This window comes from Amblyomma americanum, chromosome 4 (assembly GCF_052857255.1).
Source record: "Amblyomma americanum isolate KBUSLIRL-KWMA chromosome 4, ASM5285725v1, whole genome shotgun sequence".
Lineage (NCBI taxonomy): Eukaryota > Metazoa > Arthropoda > Arachnida > Ixodida > Ixodidae > Amblyomma > Amblyomma americanum.
In genome coordinates this window covers 119,270,523-119,295,090 of record NC_135500.1, presented here as the reverse complement: position 1 = coordinate 119,295,090, position 24,568 = coordinate 119,270,523, and the positions used below count along the sequence as shown (strand labels likewise).

The 24,568-nt window shown below is 51.2% G+C and overlaps 1 protein-coding gene across 5 annotated transcripts in view; it reads left to right on the top strand.

Moving 5' to 3' along the window:
- Nucleotides 1-24,568, top strand: part of ClC-c (chloride channel protein 3) — a 94,845-nt gene that overhangs the window by 46,729 nt on the left and 23,548 nt on the right. The window contains exon 1 of one of the 5 annotated variants that reach the window (XM_077661571.1): nucleotides 5,419-5,752. The exons of 2 other annotated variants lie outside the window; for them this stretch is intronic. In XM_077661571.1, the coding sequence (XP_077517697.1) occupies nucleotides 5,494-5,752 (259 nt within the window). In that variant the 5' untranslated portion in view covers nucleotides 5,419-5,493. Of the gene's footprint in view, nucleotides 1-5,418; nucleotides 5,753-21,391; nucleotides 23,201-24,568 lie in introns of those variants that run through there. 2 more of the 5 variants (XM_077661572.1, XM_077661573.1) reach the window with 2 other exon arrangements.

The window sequence follows — 24,568 nt, the reverse complement described above, 5'->3', positions numbered from 1 at the left end:
CTTGTAAAAATGGTCTATAGACTTCTTATAGACTCTAGTGCCTTCCTGTAGATATTTCTTTTTGTATATTCATAGTCTACAGACTGCCTATAGACAAGTCTACTAAAAGTGTATGCCCATAAATCTATAGACTGTCTATAGGATTAGTATTGTCTTTAGACTGTTTTCTAGTTTTCGTATACAGAGAGTCTATAGACTTTATAGATAGTTTATGGACAATCTATAGACTGTCTAAAGAACTTTTTGAAGGGAGGTTTCCGTCGCGCTGTCATGCTTGCGCGATGTTGCCAGTAGTGCTTGTAAGGCTGTCGTCAGGCCCGCAAGCTGCAGCCTGTGTGCCCCCCCCTCGTGTTGTGAATGCGCTGGACGACAGAAGCAGGTCGTGAGCATATTCATCACAACTGGGCACGCTGCGTGTGCCCGCTGTATGCTGCGCTCGCTTGCTTAATTTTCTCGGTCCCGGAACACGGCTGTAACCGGCCACTTGCGGCCTTCTGTCGCGCCGTTGTTACATGGACCATTGCGTGCGGGTTGTACTACGCGGGGGTTGCAGCTTGCAGGCTTTGGTATAGGCACGTCGGCGTGTGTGTACCAACACGGTTCGCCGATTTATTCTGCTGCGGCAATGTTCCCTATCAGGGGAGTGATAACACATTAGCATCCGCCTGAGCACCGTCATCCGGATAAACGGGCGAGCTTCGATGTTTAATTCCCTTATAAAAAGGGTCTATAGACAGTCTGTAGACTTCTTATAGAGTCTGTTGCCTTGCTATAGATATTTCTTTTTGTCTGTTCATAGTCCATAGACTGTCTTAGACGAAAGTCTACTAAATGTATATACGGCCATGAACCTATAGATTGTCTATACTGTTCGCTAGGGTGTGTCTATAGAGAGTCAATCGGCTTTATAGGCAGAAGTCTATGGACAGTCTATAGACTGTCTAAAGAAAATTTTGTTAGAGAAGAAACATTGGTTCTGGTGTGGGGCAGTAGCTCTACCAACCGAGCTAACCAGGACGCGTCTTTGAGGTGACAGGGCGCACGGCCGAATTGATCAGCACCTCGTAGCGGGAACGGCGTACGTGTTAGCCCAGTGAGTCATTACTCCTTCGATATGTGAAATCTTCCCCACTCCTGGGGGATTTACCCCAGAGCAAATTGAAGCGATGTTGCCTGTCCGGAACCTGAACGACGGCCGGCTCAAATTAAGAAGGTCGTTGGGGAGGGGATAGAAGAGAGTAGTAAATGCTTTTTACATACGGTATACAAGTCAGTTACGTGCACGCAAGTAAGAAGTGAACAAGCAAGAACTTTATTGTCACTGTCCTGTATACGCACACGGCACTTCACTGCAGTTTCACACCCTTTATGTCAGCAATGTGCAGCTCAAAAGGCTTCCTTCTGAGCCATGTATAACGGCTATATGCAACTCCTTGGAAGTCCCAAGCTTTGGAGGGGAGACGACGGCAGTGCCATTCGCACTCCAAAGGTGTTAACACTGGTGATTTTTTTATTTCAAGTTTTCGCGTCAAGTTAGCCGAACCTTGTTCCGTATACTTTCGCCTCGTTTCTTTCTATCCAGACGCGGCAGTGCACTCCAACCCCTCACTTCACCCCCTGGGGCTGCGGCAGAAAGGAACTGATTCATCATTAGATAGCCGAGACAATGCAGTGGCGTACACTGGCCGCGCCCGTAAGCGGCGCGAGCGACAGGAAAAACGCGAAGCGCGTGCCCGCCGCCGCCGGCGATTGCAGTGTCTGCTGACGAGCGATATCTTGTAGATACGCCCCCGTAAATTTAACATGTTTGAGGAACGCTCCAGAATTTAAGCAACCTCATTTTTTCGTCCCTCGATTAGAACTTTTGCAGTAGTTGCGTGTGTTACACACACCCCGACGAAGTCTACTGTGTTATTTGCGAGTTAGAGTTTCCTCGATTGTGAATAAGTGATGGTTCCGTAATCACGACGTGAGATAGGGGTGTTGTTGGAACAAAAGAATAGGATAGCGATATGTTCGCTTTTCCCTGCTCGTAACTTTTTGAATTACAAATGCGCGCTGCCTGGAAATAGCGTCTGGCATTCAGCGTTGGCTTTTCCCTCTGTAGGGTCAGCTCTGCTTTCATGCATTGTATCTATAGGTTTCGCTTGTGTGGCTGTTGCGATATGTATACAGTTGAAAATGCAGGCTCCCCGCTGTCTGTGTTGGAAATTGTGAGCGCGCTGAACGCGTGAACCTTGCGAAGCCTTGCGAGTGGTGGTACAAAGACCGACGGTTTTGTTCCACGGCAGTTCACCAGTTCATTGATAGCGATGTGTACGTTGATCTGCTCTCACTAAGGTGGGGCTCTTTACGCTGGAAAGAGACAGAGTCATTTGTAAGGAATGAAGGCTGTGTCAAATGAAGGGGGGGGGGGGGGGGGGGGGTAAAGACTTTTACACCTTCCGCTTTTTTTCCACGTAGAAGAGGCGACGCCGATAACTGAGCGAAGGGCGGCTTTGCCTTCCCGTGAGGCGTCATTCCCATGCACACAAACAGCGCACGTGAATCAGCTGTCTGCAGACCGTACGTTCTCACTGGTCGATGAGTGAACACTGCAAGGCTCCGTTTTCTGATTGGTAAGGAGGGGAATACATGGTCTTGGAGGGGTGACGTCATCGTCTCTAGAGGCATATACTACTGCTGCCAAATGGACACGATGCCGGAAACTCCGCAAGACGTGTTGGACGCCTGAGTTACGGCATACGTATAGCTGAACTATCAATATGGCTCCGAGTATGCAATCCAAATCGCGACTGGCTCGAGCTCTGTGCGGGCGTTGGTGTTCGGCTCCTGCGACGCCGTCGAGGCTTCTGGGATGTAGGAAGCGAGAGCGGTTTCCCTTACTCTCCAGAGGCTTGGAGCGTGCCTAAAGTGCCGCAGTCCTCGCGGACTATACTTCTTACAAGTCGGGGGCACAATAAGAGAAAACATTAAGCTAGTCAACAAGGGAACACCGCAGGGATCGGTGCTCTCCCCTACTCTTTTTAACATTGCAATGATCGGGCTTCCAGAACGACTCAGAAAGCTAGACGGCCCCTGCCACAATCTCTACGCTGATGACCTCACCCTTTGTGTTGACAGAGGGGGGAGCGATGGGCAAATAGAAGACACCCTACAAAGGGCAATATGGGAAACGGAAAGCTATCTGAGACCCATAGGGCTAAAATGCTCGCCGGAAAAATCGGAGGTGCTAATCATGAGCAAGCAGCACTTCAATATCCAGCTCCTGGTCAACAACACCCCGGTCCCAAGAGTGGGCAAGATCAGGATGCTGGATATGTGGATACAACAAAATGGGAGAAACGCCGAAACAATGAACAGAATAGAAGCCACGACCAAACAAACTTGCAGGCTTCTCAAGAGGATAGCAAACAAAAACGCGGGGAGGAAGGAAATGAACCTACTTAGGCTTGTCCACTCTTTCATCATTAGCCGAATCACCCACGCTATCCCGTATTAAAGACAACAAAAGCAGAGAGAGACAAGGTAGACATCCTCATCAGGAAAGGCGTCAAAACAGCCCTAGGTTTACCAGCGTGCACATCAACCGAGACGATCCTCAACCTAGGGGTGCCGAACACCCTAGAGGAAATGTGCGAGGCGAAACTCGCGGCACAATATGGCAGTCTAACTGGCACAAAAACGGGCACATCCATCCTTAGGAAACTGGGCTACCAAAGCCCAGAATCGCGAGAGGGGGTAACCGCCGTCCCCCAAAATTTCCAACAAGTTAAGAATAACCCCCATCCCAAGAAACATGCACCCCATACACAACGAGGAACGCAGGAGAAGCAGAGTCCGAAGACTCCAAAGTTCCCTCCTCCAAAAACAAGGGATAGTGTACACCGATGCGGCAGAGTACCCACAAGGGCACTACGCTGCAGTGAGCGACAAAGGCGAGCTAATCTCGAGCTGTAGCGTAAAACACTGCAATCAAAGCCTATGACAACGGTAAGGTGTCCAAAGAGGCCGGCAAAATTCGGCAAGCAGGCAAGGAGAACGTACCCAACGACCTAATTAGCATAATATGGGCACCCGCCCGTAGTGGACTCACAGGGAACGAGGTCGCCCGAGGACTCACACACCGGGCCCCAGCGCAGGTAGACTACTCCCTGTCCAGAAAGCGAGACTTAACCACATACAGAGAAATTCTAGAACACTACAGAATGGACAGGCGAACCCCCCCCCCCCCCCCCCCATAGATCTCCCACACAGAAGGAAGAAGTAATCTGGCGAAAATTGCAGACGGGTACCTTCCCAAACCCGTATATCATACACAACTGGCATCCTGAGGTGCACCCTTTCAGTGCAAAAACTGTGAAGGCATAGAGACCCTAAATCACATGCTCTGGGCTTGCCCAGCGCTCAACGGTCTACATGGAAACAGAGTCTTCGGAATCCTCCCTCCATAGCCAGGAAGAACAAGCCCAAAAACAAGTCATCGGTCAAGCCCAGGCCGCCGCCGGAAGACAACTGATTCCGGCCGACGTCTAGGGAGGGAGGTAGACGGTGAAAGGGGGAGCTTCGTCTCACCCGATCACCCATGCATACTCTCTGACATGTGCAATTAAAGTGCTTTCTCTCGCTCTCTCTCTTGGGAACGTTGTGACCGAAGTACGCCAGGCGCCACGATCTCGTGGTTGCATGTATACAGTAATGGACAAAAGTTTGCGGAATGCTGATTCGCGGAAAAGAGTTTATTGCGGAGCGGTTAGGCACAACCGATCAATAAAAAGCATGGAAGCTTGAGGAGACATGCCTGTTCCATCTAGTAAAAGCGAGGCAACGCAGAAATTAATTTCTTTTCAGCGAATCTGCATCCCGAAAACTTCCATCCCGTGCTGTTGCTTTTCGTGCTGATCAGAAGAGCCGAGGAGAAAGAGGCCAGCGCTGTTGTGCTGCAACGCCGGTTGTATACAGGTCTAGTGGTCTCCTGCACTGCATGCATCAAGGTGTGGCCTAGCTTTCAGAAACGGGCACCCGAGCGGTGCGAACACCAGGAAGATGCCGTCTAGCGTTCCAACAGATTTGTCCTGCGTTGTCCGGGAGCCAGCTCAGTGGCCCAGTCGAGACCAGAGGGGCGATATGGTTGCAGAGCTTTGGCGGTTTTGAGCATCGGCGACTGCGCACACTTCTAAGCGCCTCGGCAGCCACGGTGCCCCTGCAGAGTTAGCGAAGCGCCTCCCTGCAGCAGAACTGTTATTGTGGCTCGGCCCGCCTTCGTCCTTAGTTAGGTTCAACGAGAAGTCAAAGGACGCTGTGTTCAAACGGGAAGACGAAGAAGCAGCGCGGTCTTATTGGCGGGCATCCGCATGGTGTGGCCACTGTGGCGGACGATGAGGAAGAGGAGGAAGAGGCAGGCACGGCGGAGCGCAGTCCGGCAGCCCGACACGCAGCGGGGCCGGCCCTGTGCCGGGGCGCCCCGCTGGCCGCCTTGCGTCCTCACCACCCATGCGCCACGAAGAAGGCGGCGGCCACGACGATGGCTGCAGCCGGGACGGGTCGTCGAGGGGCGACTCGTGCCCCGGCCTGCCGCACCACCCGGGGGGCCAGCCGTCGGCGTGCGACGTCGGCGAGGCCTCCTCGGCCACCACCATCGCCGGCGTGGGACCCGCGGGGGCCGCCGAACCGCTGCAGCTGCCGGCACCGCCGGCGCTGCTGGTGCGGCATCGTGCACACCGCAGGGATGGCGCCGACACCAGCTGCAGTGGTGCGCCCTGATCTCTCTCTCTTTCCCTTTCGCGCACCCTTCTGTCTGTTCAGAGGCGCGCTCGCTTTCTGCAAACATATCTTCCGTGCCGTAGTCGGCCACCGCCGGCGTACTTCACTTTAGGGTTGGTTAGAAGTGCGCGCTGTTGTTGCGTCTTCAGACCCGGTCGCACTTGCCATTGTGGCATGGGTATGAACACGTGTGCGCTGGTCGGGTGCACTGTATCGAGCTATCGATGGATGGATATATAGCTGCTATGGCTTTCAGTAGGCTCCTGCGCATGCACTCTAAACATGAATACGCCTGTATGGGAGTAAAAATGGAGTAAGCTGTTCTCTAGTACACTTCCCTTTTTACTCCTTTCTGTTTAGAGTGCAGGCGAGAATACTGGGAGAGCGATGCCTGACAACGTAGCTGCTGGCCTTCTAAGGCGGTGCCTACGTGCGCAGTGCAAAAGCCGTGCAAGTGGTATACGCCAGCAGCGCTCCTCGAACCGGACATCTGCTCTCAGGTTTCGCTTTCTTTGAAAATACATGCTTCCGCGTGATTAGTATGCGAGTGCAGTCCTTGGCCCTTTGGGTGTCGTTTCTGCTGAAGAGATGAGAGCGCTCGTCTAGCGGCATCTTAAGTGCGACTATAACACCACCTGCACGACTATAACACCACCTGAACTTTCACGGCTTAGCCCGGGCGAAGTGCTGCATAGCTGCTTAATCCGAAACCACGTGACCTCTGCTGGCAGTGGTGTTTACGCGGCTGCGTACGTTCGTTGGGCCCATATATCGCCGCTAACCTTTATCGAACGCCTTGTAGCGGAACACCGGTACACATAATCTGATTGCCGTGAACTGACGTGAATCGTCGCAGTGACAGCTGCAACCGCGTTCAGAGTTGTTGGAAGGGGCGGTGCTGCTTGCCGGTACCGCGACTCGTGTCGACGCCCGTTCCCACCAGGACAGGATTGCCGTCGAGTGAAGGAGGTTGGTGCTGGGCGAAAGAAGGCGACTGGATTTATTCACCTATTGTACAACGCCAAGAGCAAACGGAGGTCCCTCGGCCACACTCACTGCCGAGTTATAATGGGGTCTCACTCCCTAAAGTCCCTAGGTAGAGGGCGTCCTCGATGAGGAGAGGGTGGCCTGAAACGTTCTCTTTCGCGCACAGTCTCACACCGCCGCACTTATGGACACGTCCCTGTCACGTGTTGAGTCTGAGAAAGTGGAAGACGCCGTCGAAGTAGTGTAGGCCGCGGTAGGTCAGCACGTATTGTTCCGTGGCCAGCTGGTGGTCGCCACGTGTTCCGACACCTGTGCAATCTAGTACACTCTCTACCTGCGTTTCATAACACCCGACGCTCGAGGCAGACACTCCGGAAGGGGGTGGGGGCACCGCCGGAAACGAGACCTTTGTCTCCAGACATGGCCGCGGCAATTGGAGAGACGCCCGCTTGCTCGTCGCGGACGGTCTCGGCACGTGAAGATGCGCCGGAATTTGATCTCTTTTGTGCCAGACTTCATTCCGACCTTCTTTTGGGTCGAGGATGGCTGCATTGCGAAGCGGCAAAGTGCGGGGATTAAAGCCAGATGACAACCCGGTCCTCTCCGGGAGGTCTACTACTGCAGGCCTCGGGAGCAGTAATCATGGAGTAGACGGGCTGCTCGGAACCACCCGGGAGAAACAGATGTGCTGGCTGCTTCTAGACGAGGCTTGCTAACGCCGTTCTCAACCGAGTGTAGGGACACGTCTGGAACAGTATCGCGCGGAAGTGTTGCTCATCAGCTTCATCAGCCAGACTGCGTCCACTGCGGGACGGGGTGCTCTCCCGCAGCCTGTGCCAGCTGAGGCCACTTTGTCCCTGCACACTTCCTTATCTCATCCGCCCACGTGACTTCCTGCTGCCGCCTGCTACGTTTGCCTTCCCTTAGAACCCACTCCGTTACCCCAAGGGAGCATTGGGTACACCTCCCCTTCGCATGCTCTGCCCATGCCTTCTTGATTTCAACTAGGATGTCACCACCTCGCGTCTCTTAACGTTCCACCTATCACTTTCTTTTCCATAGCTCGCTGCGCTTTCCTCAACTTAATTTCAGCCCATTTCTTTAGCGTCCTAAGTTTGTGCCCTGCAGGTGAGCACTGGCAAGATACAGCTGTTTATTATTTCTTCCTCTTGAGGTATACTGGGAAGTCGCTGTTCCTAATCTGAGAGCACCTGCCAAGTGCACTCCATCAAATTCTTACTCTCCAAGCTGATTTCACGCTTGTGTTTCGGACCTGCGGTCGCTCTATACCTACTTTATAAATGTATTCGCTTGCTACCCACAATGTTTTGCCGCCTACCGTAAACTTTGGTTCCCTTCCGGGTCTGTTGAACATTACTTCAGATTTGTGCGTTTTAGTCTTTACAGTTCTGCTGTGCATGTTTAGGTCCTCAATCATCACTTGCAGTTAGTCACCTGAGTTACTTAACAGCGCGGTGTCGTCAGAAAATCTCGGGTTACTAAGATATTCACCATTAGCCTTTATCCCCGAATCTTCCCGAACCAGTTCTCTGAGTATACCTCCTGTAAACACACGAGGGCCTGTTCTTGCTGCGTTTGCGAATGCAGCACCATTTGTCCCAGTTCATTTGTGTACAGGTTATTTTTTTTTATGGCGGTGGCGGGGGTGTTAATCGTGCCAAAAACAGGCTCGCGTATGAGTTATATACTGCTTGTGCCGCCGCAAAAATATTCCAGAATTTCCCACTTCTTGGGGGACTGTAGGGAAGGCTAGCGACAGTTGAAACACGCTTTTGCAGCGCCCACCCGGCGAGAACGCCTTGAAAACTCACTAGCCCTAAAGCAGTTAAGTAGCGCCCCAGTCACCAGTGTCTCTCAGTGCGACACCGGGATATATCTGCACGTGTTGATGGTGCGTTAAATTTCTTGCCAGATGGTTCGACTACGTACCCTTTGTTAACGACCGATTGTAGTGCCCTGTTGGCCCTCAGAATAACAAGAGCGAACTAGGGATGGGAAAGGCAGTCGATTGGGCTCTACGATGGGCGACAATCACCTCCAATGTCCGTCCTTTTTCCTATAGCGTCTCCGCCCCTCTCCTGCATGCCCTCAATTCCCCTGACACCTATGATAATCTAGAGCATTCCCTGTTCTCCTGCCCTGTTGTCATGCATTCCCCATTTACGCATACCCCGCTTTTCTCGGTCCAGCTGGATTTGTTGACCCTATAGCGCTGGACATTGTCGACGCTTAATGCTGTGTCGTAATATTTTCTTCCCTCTCTCTATCGAAAGCAAGGACAACTCGAGCGTTGCTCTCGCGAAGGTGTTATGGCGCCTATATTTTGTAGCGACAGCTACATTACGGTAGCATTTCGAGCCTTCAGCGTGGCGGCGCCGCCACGTGGTTGGTCACGTGGTGCGGAGCAGCTGCCGGCGGCGCCGTGGCTGATCACGTGTTTGGTCACGTGACCAAGTTCCACTCGGCCAGCTGTAGCTATCGCCTCACTCCAGGTTTAACCAGAGCTAAACCACCGCGCCAATTTTTTTTCTTCGCTTCGGTGTCTTGTGGACACGCTCGCTTCAGCGCTCGCACTCTTGCACCGCTTGGGTGTACCTTTTACCTGCATCTCTGACCGATCTGGCTGCAGTATACTTAGCTTTGCACAGCGCGTCATAATACCGTAGTTCGAAGTGCCGCGTATACAGCAGCTTTGAAATTTATGCCTGCTTCCCGATCACGCGCGTCGCCTATCTAACAAAGCTGTCGTATCGCGCCCGCTGTTTCCCCCTCTTTGTGTGCATAGATAACGGCACAGTGCTCGCTGTCGCATTGTTAATGCGTCTCGCAATATGAGCCGCCACCAGGCTACCCCCCCCCCCCTTAATTTTGCTTTTTTTTTCCTGGCGGAGAGTGCTTGTGGAGAAGGGCAGTAAGGTGGGAACAACGAAACATATGTGTGGCTGATGAGGTGGCTGAGTTATTTTACTGTAGTCTACGTAGGATAGGCTTTGAAGTACATCTTTTGAAGTGTGGTTGGACGTGTAAAATAGGGCTAGGTGGAGAGGGTCAGGTTGATGTTTTTGGCCTGTCAGCCATGTAAAAAGCCATTAGGCCGTCGGTGTTGGAAGTGTATGCAGTCTCGCATTTCTTTGCGTGCAGTCCGTGCTAGCCGTATATACAACCCGTTGATTTCCTGCGGTCGTATGCGGCCGTGCGCTAAAACAAAGCGAGTCGCTTCCTATGCCCTTCGCGTTGTGCGTGATATACTACATATTCCGCCTGTATGGCGCGCGCGGATCCCTTGACGCGATATATGCGCAGTGCTTATATACGTGCTTCTCTCTGCCGCCGTCTCTCGTGTAACGTTTCTGCGAATTCCGGTTCCGGGAGTCGCCCCGTATATATAATAGGGACACTCGACACCTACTTTTCGTCCCAGGAGTCCTGGCGGCCGGCGGAATATTCTCGCGCGGTGTCGAGATCTCTAGCTTTTTTTTTCTTCTTGCTTGGTAGCAATGGCATGCCGAGCAAGATGGAGAGTTTCTTTTCACAGCGTCCCGGTTTGCTGTGACGTGTGATGCCCGCTGCTTTATGTGCAGGGGGAAAATTGTTATTTATTTATTTATTTGTTCCTCAAAGGTCCACGAGGGACATTACATGAGGGGTGGGCTGAGAAGACAATTAGCATGAATACAGATGATGTTCGAGGGCGGTTTTGAACCTGCTGTAGTCGATGATGGTTGCCACTTCGGATGGAAGGTCACTCCGGTCTCGGGCTGTTTTCAGAAAAAAAAAGACTGGTGATATGTTTCGGTGCGGGCTTTCACAGGGTAGACGGCGTCAGGGTGACAATTGCGGGAAATTCGATGAGCGCGTGTGATAGGAATAACTTCGTGATTAAAGGTATGGAAAAATTTATGATATAAGGAAAGACGGGCGATCTTGCGACGACAGGCCAGTGAGGGGAGATTAAGCTGAGACTTTAGTGCGGAAACGCTAGTGTGGGATGAAAAATTAGAACAAACAAATCTTGCAGCGCGATTCTGGACTGATTCTAGTGTGTCAATCAGGTTAGCAAAGTTAGGATCATAGGCGGAGCATGAAAACTCCAATTTCGACCGTACAAATGTTAAGCAAGCAAGCAATTTTATGGAACGCGGTGCTAAGGCAAGGTTACGGCGCAGGTACCCTAAAACTTGATTAGCTGAATTTGTTACATGGTGAACGTGTTGCGACCAGGTTAGAGTTTCACTTAAATGAATATCGAGATATTTATAAGAATCGACTGATTTAATGGCAAGGTTGTTAATTCTATAAATTGCATCCTGGTGGTTGCGCCGGCGGTGGAATGAAAGAAGTGAAGTTTCAGCAGAATTTAATGACATTAGCCAGGTTTTACACCACTCTTCTACGCGTAGCAGGTCTTCTTGGAGGATGGTAATGTCGGCAAAATCGTCAGCAAATAGACGTATGTTAGAAGTGATGTTAGAGGGAAAATCATTTATATAAATAAGAAATAGAAGGGGGCCCAGGACAGATCCTTGCGGAACGCCAGACAGAACAGGACAAAGTGATGACGAATGAGAATTAGCGTGAACGAATTGTTAGCGGTCCCTTAAGAAAGCACGGATCCAATCCAGAACCAAAGGATGAAGGTTTAGGCATGAAAGTTTAAGAATGAGGCGTGCATGAGGGACTTCATCAAACGCTTTTTCAAAATCTATGAATATGGCATCCGTAGGAATGTTATGATCAAGACATGCATGTATACCATTAATTAAGAGAGCAAGTTGTGTATCACAGGAACGACCTTTGCGGAAGCCATGTTGATTAGGATGAAAAAAGTTATGCGATGATAGAAACTTGGCAGTATGGGAATATATTACATGTTCCATGATTTTACAGCAAACACTTGTTAACGAGATAGGTCTGTAATTAAGTGGGAATGACCGGTTATTCTTTTTTGTAGACTGGAATGACCTTCCCGATCCGCCAATCGCGTGGTAGTGAGGACGAAGAAAGCGACTGCTGAAAAATCAGATAATATGACACTACAAAGAACTTTAGTATTTTTCAGGATTTTCGGGTTGACTCCGTCAACACCAGCAGATGATGAATTTGGTAACGATTCTATGATTTTTAATATTCCACTCGGCTCAAAGATAATGTTTGCCATAGGAGAATCATTAAGACAGTGGACTTCAGGGAGGTTATGGAGAGGTTCATCAGTAAATACAGAGCAAAACTGATCATTTAGGATATTTGGAACATCTAAATCAGAATATTTAAGTCCAGAATGATCAGTAACCAGTTCGATTGCAGTGAACGAACTTGAAAATCAGGGGTAAAGTTACCGAGGAAAGGTCACGGTTAAAACTGTTGTAATCACCTTTATCATATAGAGTAATTGTTTTCTTTTTCTTTTTGTTATTCTGTAGATGGCATGAGAAAGTAGCATGACTAGCCAGGTGATCGCTAAGCCCTTCTAGATAAGTTATAGGTGAAAAACTACCAGGTTGGGATGTCAGCACAAGGTCCAAAATGTTAGCAGAATGATTTGTTATTCTAGTTGGATGATCTGTTATTTGTTCTAAGCCAAAAGTAAGGCAGGTCTGAACAAATTCGCTATCAAGATTATTTTTTGAGAGAGTGGATGCAAGATCAGACCAAATTATGGAAGGAAAATTGACGTCACCGAACAATAAAATCGGAGTGTTTGGATAGAGGATTGTTAATCTGGTTCAAAGCGTCATGAAGCAGAGCACTAAATGAAGTTATGGTTAGGAGGCCGATAACAAACTCCGATCAGAACTCGAGGGTAAGATTGATCGCAGCAAAGCCAGACCATTTCCAAAGGGCTTGAAATGTTTACCTGCGAACAATGTAACGAGCAATCAGTGGCTGTTAGGACTCCCCCACCTCGCATGTCTCTGCGATCTGATCGGAGAATATCAAAGTTAGAAAGAGACGTCGTAGATGCCAGGTTTCGGTTAATAAAAGGTTTCGCTGCAGCGCCGACGGGAGTCGCATTTTCGAACATGTTAAGCGTATACGACTGTTAACAGGGACGCCCTACAAATCTCCGATTACAGTGTGGCGAATTACTGCGAATGCAGAGATGCTTAATTAACCAGCTTACTATATACCTATAATTACCACGCGTAGATTGTTTTCTGGTGTTCGCCGTCGGGGATAATACTGTGCCGAAGAAGCCTTTCTAAGCGTCTTCGACGAAAGGTCTTATGGGCAGGTTTCTTTTTGTTTTTTCTCCCCGTCAATCGTATGTAGGATTCCATCGGGGTTGAATGTCGCCGTAGTCGTCGCGATGGGGCGGCGGTTTATAGGCACTCTATCGGGGCAAATCATTTTTACGAGGCTCGACCGCAAAGCTATATACGATTCGAATGCTGACCGGAGCGGGTGTCGCGCGTCTGTCTGACGAAAGAGCGCGAAGCGGATTTGGCACACGTCGAGGTGTCGATTGCCGCAGCCGGACTCCTTTGGGTGAATGTGGCTGCTTCCGATAGAACGGCTGCGTGCGATCAAGTTGCCTTCGGCTGACATTTGTCGCTGTGTATTTCTGGGCGTTAATTGGCGCCTCGTTTTTAAATGCACACAGGCTGCAGCCCGTGCGCATCTGTTCGAAAATACGGCTGCCGCCGCAGTCAAGGCTGGGTGGCAGAAAACGACACGCGCCAGAGTGTCAAGGCCGAGGCAGATCTCGGAGAATGTCGGCGGTCGGTTTCAGTTCCCGTGACCTTCAAGGAAGATGCTTCGGGCTTCGTGTAATGCGCATGCACGCGCACACCATAAAATGCAGCTGCAATTAATCTTTTTGTTTCACTTAAAGAATGTGTATCCATTCAGAGTGGAGAAGAAACCTTAACGCCTTTTTTATTGCTGCCATCGCTCTATTTGCACATGCAGCTAGAATACAAGGCACATTTCGAAAAGTGGGGGAATTGTTAACCCGGGGTATGATGATGACGATGATTATTATGCATCTTTTGTAGTGGCGCAAGTGCATCTTTGGCCGAAGGGCCACTTGGCTCAAGGCGTTTCTGTCTGCACAAGGCGGTGTCGAAGACACATTTTCTGAGCACTTCACCCCATAGGAGCCCAGCGCCAGGCCAGGGGAAAGCTATTACCCGTTGGAAGCCGACAGGTGCCCTGGGGATCAAACCCGTAACCTTCCGCATGCCTCTCAAACCATGCACTATATGGGCCACCGCTACGTTTAGCCAGTTTCTGCGTGTAAAGGATGTGGCGCATGCTGTACGTGCCCATTTCGGTGACAATTTTTATTTATTTATAGCCTGGTTGTTTACTAATAACAACTACAATGGTGAGCCAAGATAATGCTGTGCGGTCTCCGGCTGTCAGAAATTGTTTTATGTCGTGCACCTCCAGTCTTATACTTTCGTTTTCTGTTTCGATCGTGGACCTGGCAACCCGTGTCAGGTTCTTCGCGTAACGACGCCGGGCTTCCGGCCACAGGTTCTCGTCGATGCTGTGTGCGTGACGATTGTACAGTGCCCACTGTGCACACGCGACCGCTGGAGCGGACTTTTGTCACAGCGCGAGTTCGGGTTCTGCGAAGCCCGTTTACCCGCCGCGGTGCATGCTCTGTGGTTAGGGCGCTCGACTACTGATCCGGAGTTCCCGGGTTCGAACCCGACCGCGGCGGCTGCATTTTTATGGAGGAAAAACGCCAAGGTGCCAGTGTGCTGTGCGATGTCAGTGCACGTGAAAGATCCCCAGGTAGTCGAAATTATGCCGGAGCCCTCCACTACGGCACCTCTTTCTTCCTTTCGTCTTTCACTCCCTCCTTTATCCCTTCCCTTACGGCGCGGTTCAGGTGTCCAACGATATATGAGACAGATACTGCGCCATTTCCTTTCCCCAAAAAAAAACAGTTATTATTATTATTAAGCCCGTTTCTCGTCTTGTGCGGTCAATGTATGTTCGCGAGGCAAATAGGTTACGAATCGTTAACGGATCGCAAAACGTCGTATATCGGAACCCGTTGTAAAGCATCGGCTGAAACAGAAAATCTCGAGCACAATTTTTTTTCATGAAGTTCATCCTTAACACTTGTCAAAATACGAGTAACCAGGCTGCCCGGTTTGCTTCTCAGTGGTATATAGCGGAACACTTATACCACTGATCAAGCTATAAATCACTGTGAGGTAAGGAGAACACTTTTCCTCACCTTCCAATACCCTTTGTTTTTAGGGAAGCCGTCAATGCTCTGTTATTCGATTTAGAAGCGAACCATGCAGCCTGGTTACTTTTGGCAAAGACTGCACATGTCCATCCGCCGTTGTCTTTAGACTGTGCATGTTTCATACACCGGGCGTCTTCCACCGCGAGATTGAGAGTGTCTGCTGTAGTATATATATTGCTTCGTTGTGGCCTGTATACGCACAGTTTTGACAAACGTTTTTTGGTTCTGCAACACTGCGGCTTAGCCCCGGAGTAGGAGTAGTAGTAGTAAGTGTTTATTGATAAAAATATAATAAAATGAAGTTAAAAGATTATTGCTCACCCCGGCATCTGCCATCTCTGTGTAGGCGGCACCTGAGCTTGGGCAGCCGAAATAAAGGATAGAAGGCAGTATGAAGAAGAGAAATGAAAGAGGTGAGGGGATAGCAAGGAACCCCGGAGCACTTCCTGTTTGAAGAATTTGTACGGGCGCGTTTTTCCAGCACGCAGTAACCCCCTGCACGGAACAAGAGAGGCATCGAAAGCTGGCCCGTCGCCTGCACCGGCGCCTTATCAAACAATGCGCGGAACGCTTGGCTTTCCGCGCTGCTTTATCTCGGTCCCTGCGCGACACGCGTCGTCTGCACCGGCGCAAACCTTTTCAAACGCCGCGCCACTGATACCGGAAGCGGTTTGGGGCTCGTATCATCATCAGCAGCATCCATGTTTTTGTAGAGCCTGTCCGCAGTGTCCTTGCTGGCACTTTAGGCGTCACCGCGACCTTTTTAGCCTGCACCTAGAGTGCGTATATATATATATATATATATATATATATATATATATATATATATATATATATATATATATATATATATATATATATATATATATATATATATATATATATATATATATATATATATATACTTCGCTTATGTTGGTACTTCGCACTGTATGTCTGTAACCCTGCTTCGGGGCAGGGGTGTGTTATCAGGAGTGTTCAAAGAGGCACGCGCGCAGATAAGATTGCGACTGTCCACCTGGCCTTGTTGAGCGCCAATTTGCAGGGGCCGCTGAGGTCAGGCGCAAATTACGTTGCACTTTTATGCCGGCTAAGCAGCACCGCATGTTTTTGTCCGCCCGTGATCCGATGATCGACACACGCTGAAAAGAGAGCTTGTGCGTGCGTATGTGCGACTGGTTTTGATAATTTAAGTGTACAGTCCGCGTCAACCTTGTATATAGCGCTCGAGCAGTGCCTACCAGGTGACAAAAAAGCAAATTACAGAGCAGCCCCTGATTTCTGGGAACAGTGGTCGTGTCTGCGTTGTTTGCGGGTCTGCCTGGCACTACTTCCGCGCAAGTGTTGCCTCTGGACTCTATAGAGGCTGCGACAAGATCTGGATGTGTTTGCAGGGAAGTGCACCGCCGCTTAGAGCTCTACACAGGGGTGACGCAAACTGTGCAACACTTGCTGCTGGGCGAGCCGGTTGGTTTCCATGTTTGCAGGACACTTGAGCAAGAATGAACGGAACACAAGAACAAGGAGGACGACAGGACCCGTATTTAAGAGGGGCATATCAAGCCTCATGAAAAGGACTGCAGGAAACAAAAAAAAAAACGCGTGACTCAAGCGAAAGAAAAGTCATGACGAGAAGCAAGCTGAAATCTTTACAGGGTGAAGCTCTGAAAGCTGTAAAACTACACCCCTTAAGTGTACGGGTGCAGTCACGCTTTGCGTTTTTGTGGAGGAAAAACGCAAAGGCGCCCGTGTGCTGTGCGATGTCAGTGCACGTTAAAGATCCCCAGGTGGTCGAAATTATACCGGAGACGTCCAGTACGCGTCACCTCTTTCATCCTTTCTTCTTTCACTCCCTCCTTTATCCATTTCTTTAAGGCGCGGTTCAGGTGTCTAACGATATATGACACATACTGCGCCATTTCCTTTCCCCCAAAACCAATTATTATTATTATTGTACACATTCAAGAAAGAAATTTATTGTTCTACTTTTGCGTCGGAGGCGGAAAGGCATTAAATGCCCTTAAAGGTGCCGAACACGTGCATTTTAAGCACCCAATTTTCGGAAAGTTTGCTGTATATAGGTCGCTGGATTCCGCAATGATTTTTTCGGAAACGCTGGAAAAAGTGTGTTAGCCAAAAAGTTTATGTATCCCAATGCAGGGAACCATGATCAGTGAGCGCGATGGCGACTGCAAATCGGTAAAAGTGGTATACAAAAAAAAACATGCAAATATTTGAAGTATAGGGAACTATAGAATGCTTTGAAGATAGGCCTTCAGTTTCGAGTGAAGCAGCCACCGCTCAGTTCGGCGGGCTATACACAGTGATACATTTAAATAAAACAGGCTACTTTGAACTGCGGAACTTCACTGTTTCTCATTCTTTTTTTTTTGTTTTTTGTGTGTGCGTGTGTTGGCTCAGTAAATAATAATTGGTTTTTTGGGGAAATGAAATGGCGCAGTATCTGTCTGATATATCGTTGGACACCTGAACCGCGCCGTTAGGGAAGGAATAAGGGAGGGAGTGAAAGAAGAAAGGAAGAAAGAGGTGCCGTAGTGGAGGGCTCCGGAATAATTTCGACCACCTGGGGATCTCTAACGTGCATTGACATCGCACAGCACACTGGCGCCTTAGCGTTTTTCCTCCATAAAAACGCAGCCGCCGCGGTCGGGTTCAAACCCGGGAACTCCGGATCAGTAGTCGAGCGCCCTAACCACTGAGCCACCGCGGCGGGTGCTCAGTAAATGCTCCGTGTCCGAATTGGCTGTCGGCGCTTCCGCTTCGATCATTCAGTGCGCGTTTGGCAGCGCTGCAATGCGTTAGAGCAAAAAGCGCAGTCATGTGATTGTTTTTCATATTTCCCGGACTTTCTTTAAATGCTGGAAAGAAAGGAACGAGGTTGGAGATAGTTGGTAGAAAGGATTGGGGTCGGTTGTGTCTTGACCCCCTGAACTAAACGCGCGTGACTCTAAAGTAAATAGAAAAAATACGTAATTAATTTTAGCTAATTAACTCACTAAGCGGAATTTTAAAAAATACTCGAATGAACGCCTTACGGCGGGAAGCAGTATGTCCGTGGCTCAAGTTACGTGAAGCACCCTGTATAAGGTGGTGGATCCTTTTCTGCGGAGGGGATTTTGCACGCGGGTTATATTGCCCTAAGTTGTGGGATCACTCTCAGGGGGAAGGGGATGTGGGGGAGGTTATCTTGTCGTCGGTGGCGTCCGTCTTGGTCCTGTAGGGGAGCGCAGAGGAGGAGGGCCTCCAGGCTGAGAGGTGATTCGGGGCCGGCAACCAGCATAGAGCCGATGGCGGTGCAGGCCGTAGGCTGGCCACGCACGCCACAAGTGTCCCAAAGCTCCCGCATCACCGCACGAGGGCCACGGGAGGAGGCCAGGCGGAGGACGAACTTCCGCGTTGGCGTGCAAGAGCAGCCGATGCGGAGTCCCACAGCGATCTGTGGGACTCTCTTAGATCTCTTAATTTCCCTTGCGGGCTAACGCCTGAGCGGCAGTGTTACCAACGGCACAATACCGAAAAGTGTCGCTGGGTACGATGCAAGTGCGCACAACGGCGGCCGATCTTCGGTAGGCTCTCTGTGAATGCGAGTGCAATGGCGTGCACGTGCTGGGATCACCTGACTAGGCGAGCCTGGATAACAGCTGCGCGTCGGGGCTTGGTTAGCGCCGAAACAATGGTGCATATCTGGTGATGTTTGTTGGAAGCGATAACGGATAGCAGGTGTGCTCGGCGGCTTATGTAACGGGCAGTGGCCGGGAGCGCCGCGCTTGCGTCGGAGTTGGGGAATTCGCTTGCGAACGGTGTATACGCGTTTGCAATATGACTGATGAATGATGAACGGGACGCCCGTGCAGTGCTTTGCGTTCAGCTTTTGTGCTCCTGTCTTTTTTTTTTTCAATGTTGCTAGGCGTATGTTTAGAATAAATCTCGTCCAGTGAGTTTTTTTTTTTATCTATGGGGCTCTTAAAAAGCTTCCGTTAGGCTTGAAATAATTCGGTTTTAGGTGCTTAGCTTATGGCTTCTCTCTGTCATCATGATCATCATCAGCCTGAATACGCCCACTACAGAATAAAGGCCTGTCAGATGGCTCTCATGTTACCCTGTTCTGTGCCAGCTGCGCCCACCGTATGCCCGCAAACTTCTTAACCTCGTCCGCCCACCTAACTTCCTGCCTGCCCCTGCAGCATGCTACGCTTGCCTTCTCTTGGAACCCACTCCGTTACCCTTAAGGGCCAGCGGTTATCCTGTCTTCGCATTACATGCCCTGCCCAAGCCCATTTCTTCCTCTTGATTTCGACTAGGGTGACATTAACCCGCCGTTGTTCCCTTACCCACTCTGCCCTCTTCCGCTCTCTTAACGTTAGACTTATCATTTTTCTTTCCATGGCTCGCTCGTTGACCTTAACTTGAGCTGAACCCTTTTCGTTAGCCTCCACGTTTCTGCCCCCATAGGTTGTTAGTCCATCATTTGACCGCAGGTAACTGCAGTAAACGATCACCATGTGTGTGGCGTATTATTGCCCGAGTTGCCTCTGATGCCATTAACCCGCAGCTACTCACGTCGACTCTATTGGGAAAGAAACATACTAAGTAACTTGACTGGTGCGATCGCGTATACGTAAGGTTGCTGAAGGAGCGCGTTCACTTGCTGCTTCTTGGGCAGGTCGTTCAACTTCATGCCGATGAAGCCTCCCGCTGATTGATAAACGCGTCTACTCTATAGCTGGTACGCGTGTTCATTGCCAATGTGACCCTGTATACATTACGAGTTTCAAGGCTGCTAATTCGTGTTCGCTGCTGGATGGTTCCTTCACCTTCATTCCTTCCCTCTTTGTTTCGTCGGCCGATTCCAAGGTCGCGGGATCGACTCCCTGCCGCGGCAGCCGCATTTCTTCTCCAAGAGCGCCCATGTGTTTCTCTGAAGCCCTGCGCTACGGCCTCCCTTATATCCTACGTTTCAGCGTCGGGGTGTTAAACCCCATCACTCTACAACCTCCTCCTCCACATCTTTGTTTTTTTTTTTTTAATCGGTGTTCGGCATAACTGTGTCCGTTTTGCACATTTTGAGGCTCTCATCCTATGTTTTACCCCGACAGCTTTAATTTAATTTAATTGCAAGAGATGTGCGGGTGCAGAGGGCAGGTCGTTGGTGTCAACACATGATGCAGCATGTGGGTAGAGCGTGTCAGGTTGTCTGGGATTAATTCTTTTTATTCTGTTATCACTGTCGATATTCTTATCCACCCTTAGTGTTTTAATCATCGACTCCCCCCCCCCCCCCCCCCCCCCACGCCTATAGGGCCCTGATGTAATGACTGCTAATCACTTTCTGCGTACTTTGTCATTCACACGTCACCGTGATTTTCTGCATATCATGATATCCGTGTTAATCAGCCGCTGCTGTTCAGAATTGAGCGGGCGTTTTCAACGAACTCATTCGGAAAAATGCCACGACGCAAGAAGAGAATAGCAAAGGAAAATTTGCCTACCTCGCTACGAGGTAGCAGGGAGGAGTTGCGCATTCCAGCTATAGGTTTACTTATTCGCATATTGTTGGCATTCGCTGACGTGGACGGACTGTGGGGAAATTGTTTCGCGACACACCCGGAGACTTTCGAGGGCGGCCGTTGATTGCCGGTGTGTACTACTTTATCGGTGTCAAATGAAGCGCCAACTGAATTGCCGCTTATCATTTATAAACAGCGGTCGTCGCACCCTTGAACTTGATACCAGTCGCGCTCGCATTATGGCCAACTCCCGTTGGAAACGCCCGAGTAACTGTGGCTTTGCTCTTCTTTTTTATCAATTGTCCCGTTCTCATTCTATTCGTCGCTTATTCGGGCTTACAATCTCAGTGTCACTGGGACCAGACGTTAACATATGTCGGACTCAATACGACGCTCGACTATGTAGTGTACAGCGGCGCAGCTTTCATTTCAGCTCTCAGCCATCGCACCTTCGGCAAACAGACGACGACTCGTTATGCGATAACTCGAACCGGCCTCAGTTTTGACGCTCGACGAGGCCCTCCTCGGTGGGTGTCCACGGACGCTTAATGCATAGTTCGGCCCCAAGGCGGGCGTATAAAATGCCATGTGTCGAAGCGATTATTACTCCGCCTTAGGAGGAAAAGCCCCGGCGGCGCGAAGAAGCAGACAGGCTCGAAGCGGTTTCTCAAACGGCGAGCAACATGTTTTCTTTTTTCTTTTTTCCCCGATTCGAACGAGAGAGTCGTGCTTAGTAGTTCGGTCTCGTCTCGGAGCGTTTCAGCTTAGCCGGCGTCGTACGAGAGAGAAGGGGCAGTGCGCACACGCGATTTGTCGTTTATTTCCGGGGAAAGCCGCCTGGGGCGTCCTTCGGACCGAAGGTGTGTGTACACACAGCGGCGTCGCAGTCTCCGGGGCGATCGGGACTCCGTCGTGGTGGACGTCGGCTGGAGGTGGTGACGCTCGATAAGGCCGCCGATAGCGCGCGCGGGGCGTGAGGACGAGGGTCAGCTGTCGGCGCTGCCGCCGCCGCCGCGTCAACGCGCGTGAGTGATTCAGTGCGGCTTCGGAGGCGCGCGCGCGCCGAGAACCGGGAAGGGGGGCCGGCGTCGGCAGTCATGGTCGAGCGTAAGGAGAGCTACGTCGAGCCGTCGTTGGCCGCCATCCACCGGAATGGAAGCGAGCTGCTCGTCGGCGACCGCTGGAAGAGGCCCTACCTGCTGCGACCGCTCGCAGACGACGGCGAAGCGTGCCTCGAAGGTTCGTACTACGGAGGGGCGGCGCGCGGTCTTCTGTCCGCGGACCTCTTCGGTAGTCCTCTCTGCTTTCCTCCTTTTCCGTCTTGTTCTCTCAGGAAACGACATTTCGAATCATGCTTTTTAATTTAATGAGCTCTGACTAAAAGCTGTACGCCTCGCGCGCGCGCGGCCGGCTCATTAACGTATTGCGCCTTCCCCACTCAGCGCGATCGACAGTAGCTGTACAGGTGGCGGTGACAACACGCGCAACATTACAGCGACGCAACGCGGCCTGCCTGCCTGCCTGCCTGCCGATTCAATCGCCCCCCGATTTTGATCGCAAAAGCGGCTTGCTTGCGCGCGAGCGTTTTGAGCAGGCTGGACGACGCGGCGCTTATATGTCACTGCGCACAGCAGCTGGAGCGCGCTGTCGGCGCTCGGAAACCCCGCGCCGCCGTGCCGTATGCGTGCACACTCGTGCGTTGTCACGCGGGCTCGATTGCAGTGTCCAGCCTGTCAGCTGTTCGCCTTCTTTTTTTTCGGACTTGTGTTGTTCCAGTCTGTGATGAGGCTACCCTGGAGCGTTGAGGAGTGACGGACGTCTCCTCGTCAAAACTCCCCCCCCCCCCCCCGGCACTGACTCACACCTCATCGGTCCCGTCGACGGCCGCGGAAGCAGCGAATGTTGGCGCGCTGTGTTTCTGCTTAGGGCGCAGCTTCGACTAAGCGTTTTCTTTTTTAATTTATTCGTTTCTCGGCGCGCATGTGCGCCTCTTGCATAGCGACGTGCGCACACCGGAGAGAGGGGGCGAGGAAAATCAACCTCGGGGGTTTTTCGGAGCCAATCGCGGTCGCATTCGCTCCCGCGAGCGACGCGCAGCTGCGTTTGTTTCCCCCGACACGGCGGCCTTGGCGGCGATGAGGGTTCGAACTCCCCTTGCGACCGGAGTCCTCCCCCTCCTCGCTTCGAACAGAAGCCGTGCTTTTCACTTTTTTTTTGTCCTGTTCGTTTTTTTTTTTTCGAGGCTCTCCGTGGAATGGAAGCACAGAAAGGGAAATGCATTGTCGAGGTGTCCTTTTGTCGCGCGTCTTTCGCCTCCTCTCTTGTTTCCTTTGACGCCGATTCTCTTGCCGTCAATGCTGCTGCTGCTGCTGCTCCAGCGGTGCGTTGCACTGTTCGTCCCTACTCGAGCGCGTGTTCGCACGGCCGCCGCCGCCGAGCACGCCGGCAGCGCGAGCCGCACCACAGACGGCGTCCGCTGCTGCCTCTGCCGCGCTGGCGACGACCTCGGACGGCCGCGCCGCGACCGCGGTTCTGAACCCTCCCGGCCCTCGTCACGAGTCCGAGTCGGACGACGTCGCTGCTGCGGCGGCGGCGGTGGCCGCGGCCGAGCTGGCTGCCTCGGTGCTCATTTACACGCCGTCGTCGATGAACGGTCGCCACCACTACTACCGCAAGAGGCGCGCTGTCAAAGGTGGGGGAACAGCGGTCAACGCTCGAGTGACATTTTATCCCCCCCCCCCCCTTCCCTGTCCCGAACAACCCGTTTCCTGAATATGCGTGCGTAGCCGCATTGAACACGCGGCGGAGGTTGGATGTGTGCTGTGTTAATTCATTCGTTGCTTCCGTCGGCGGACGTCGCGGCCTCTCGCCGTTATCGGCGGAGTCGGCTGCGTCTGCGCGTCGGTTCCGAAGTCTTGTCTCCGCGACCGGATTTGCGTTGTTTCCGTTGCGACGCGATTGCATATAGCTGTGGCGGCTCCGTGGCTCGGTCGTTTCCACATGGCTGTAGTTTTTCGCCGGACCGTTTTCGAAACGTTTCGGGATTTGTTCTCGTAGTTTCTACTGGTACGCTGTGTCTCGTGTACGTCGCATGTAGACGCCCGCGCGTGACGTTACGAGGCCGTGCTCGTTGCAAGCTTTTTTTTTTCTCTCTCGCTCGCTGGCCTGCGTTTGTAGTGAGGTAGCTATCGTTACTTTTGTCGAATAGGGGTGACTTTACTTGGTTCGTAAGCAATTGACTTGGGCGGTGAATTTTGCGCTCCGCGTGGATGGTGTTGAAACACGTTTGTGCGCTGCTTGCGATGTCAAGCTCAGCAGCAGAGCAGTCCATGGAGTGAGAGAACAGTTGAGAGAAAATTTTCATCACTTTGGTGGGTGCCAGTTATCTCGCACCACACTTGCCAAGCGCTGTTCAGGTTGTTGTAACGCACACGATTAATATACCGAATGTCGGATTGCTTTTTGTTTTTAGCAATGTCTGTACGAGGAGCATTCTCGGAGGTTTACGTCATCACCCCATTGTCAGCCTAGTGCAGTTGTGACCGAATGTACAGAGGCCACCTGCTTGCTTGCTCGTGAGAACGTTACCCATAGAGATGTGGGAGTGAGCACTGTATATAACTGTCACGTGGTAGCATTTGGCCCGGGAGATATATATTTGGGCAGGAAGTGTTCTCGATTTAGGGGGGGGGGGGGATGAGTACAGTTTTGCTCATCCCGGCCACGGTGGCGGCCATGCGAATGATCCGAGGTAGCGATCCATCCAAAGTGCTCCATTGTGCTGCCTCTTTCTTCTTTCGCTCTCACCTTCTTCCCTCATGGGGTGGTTAAGGTGTCCGCCGAGAAATGAGAGAATAACCGCGCCATTTGTTTCCTCTTAACCGACTGTTTTTTTTTTAATACTTTGTGTGCGCACTGTAGTGTTGCCGCGTGGAAATTTGCTTTTTGTACACATCATCACAACAGCAAAAAGTCAACACCTGTGTGTGTGGTTGTATTGGGTAATGGAAAAGAAACGGCAGCATGGGGAGATTATAGTGATTTGGAGTTCTTAGGCAGC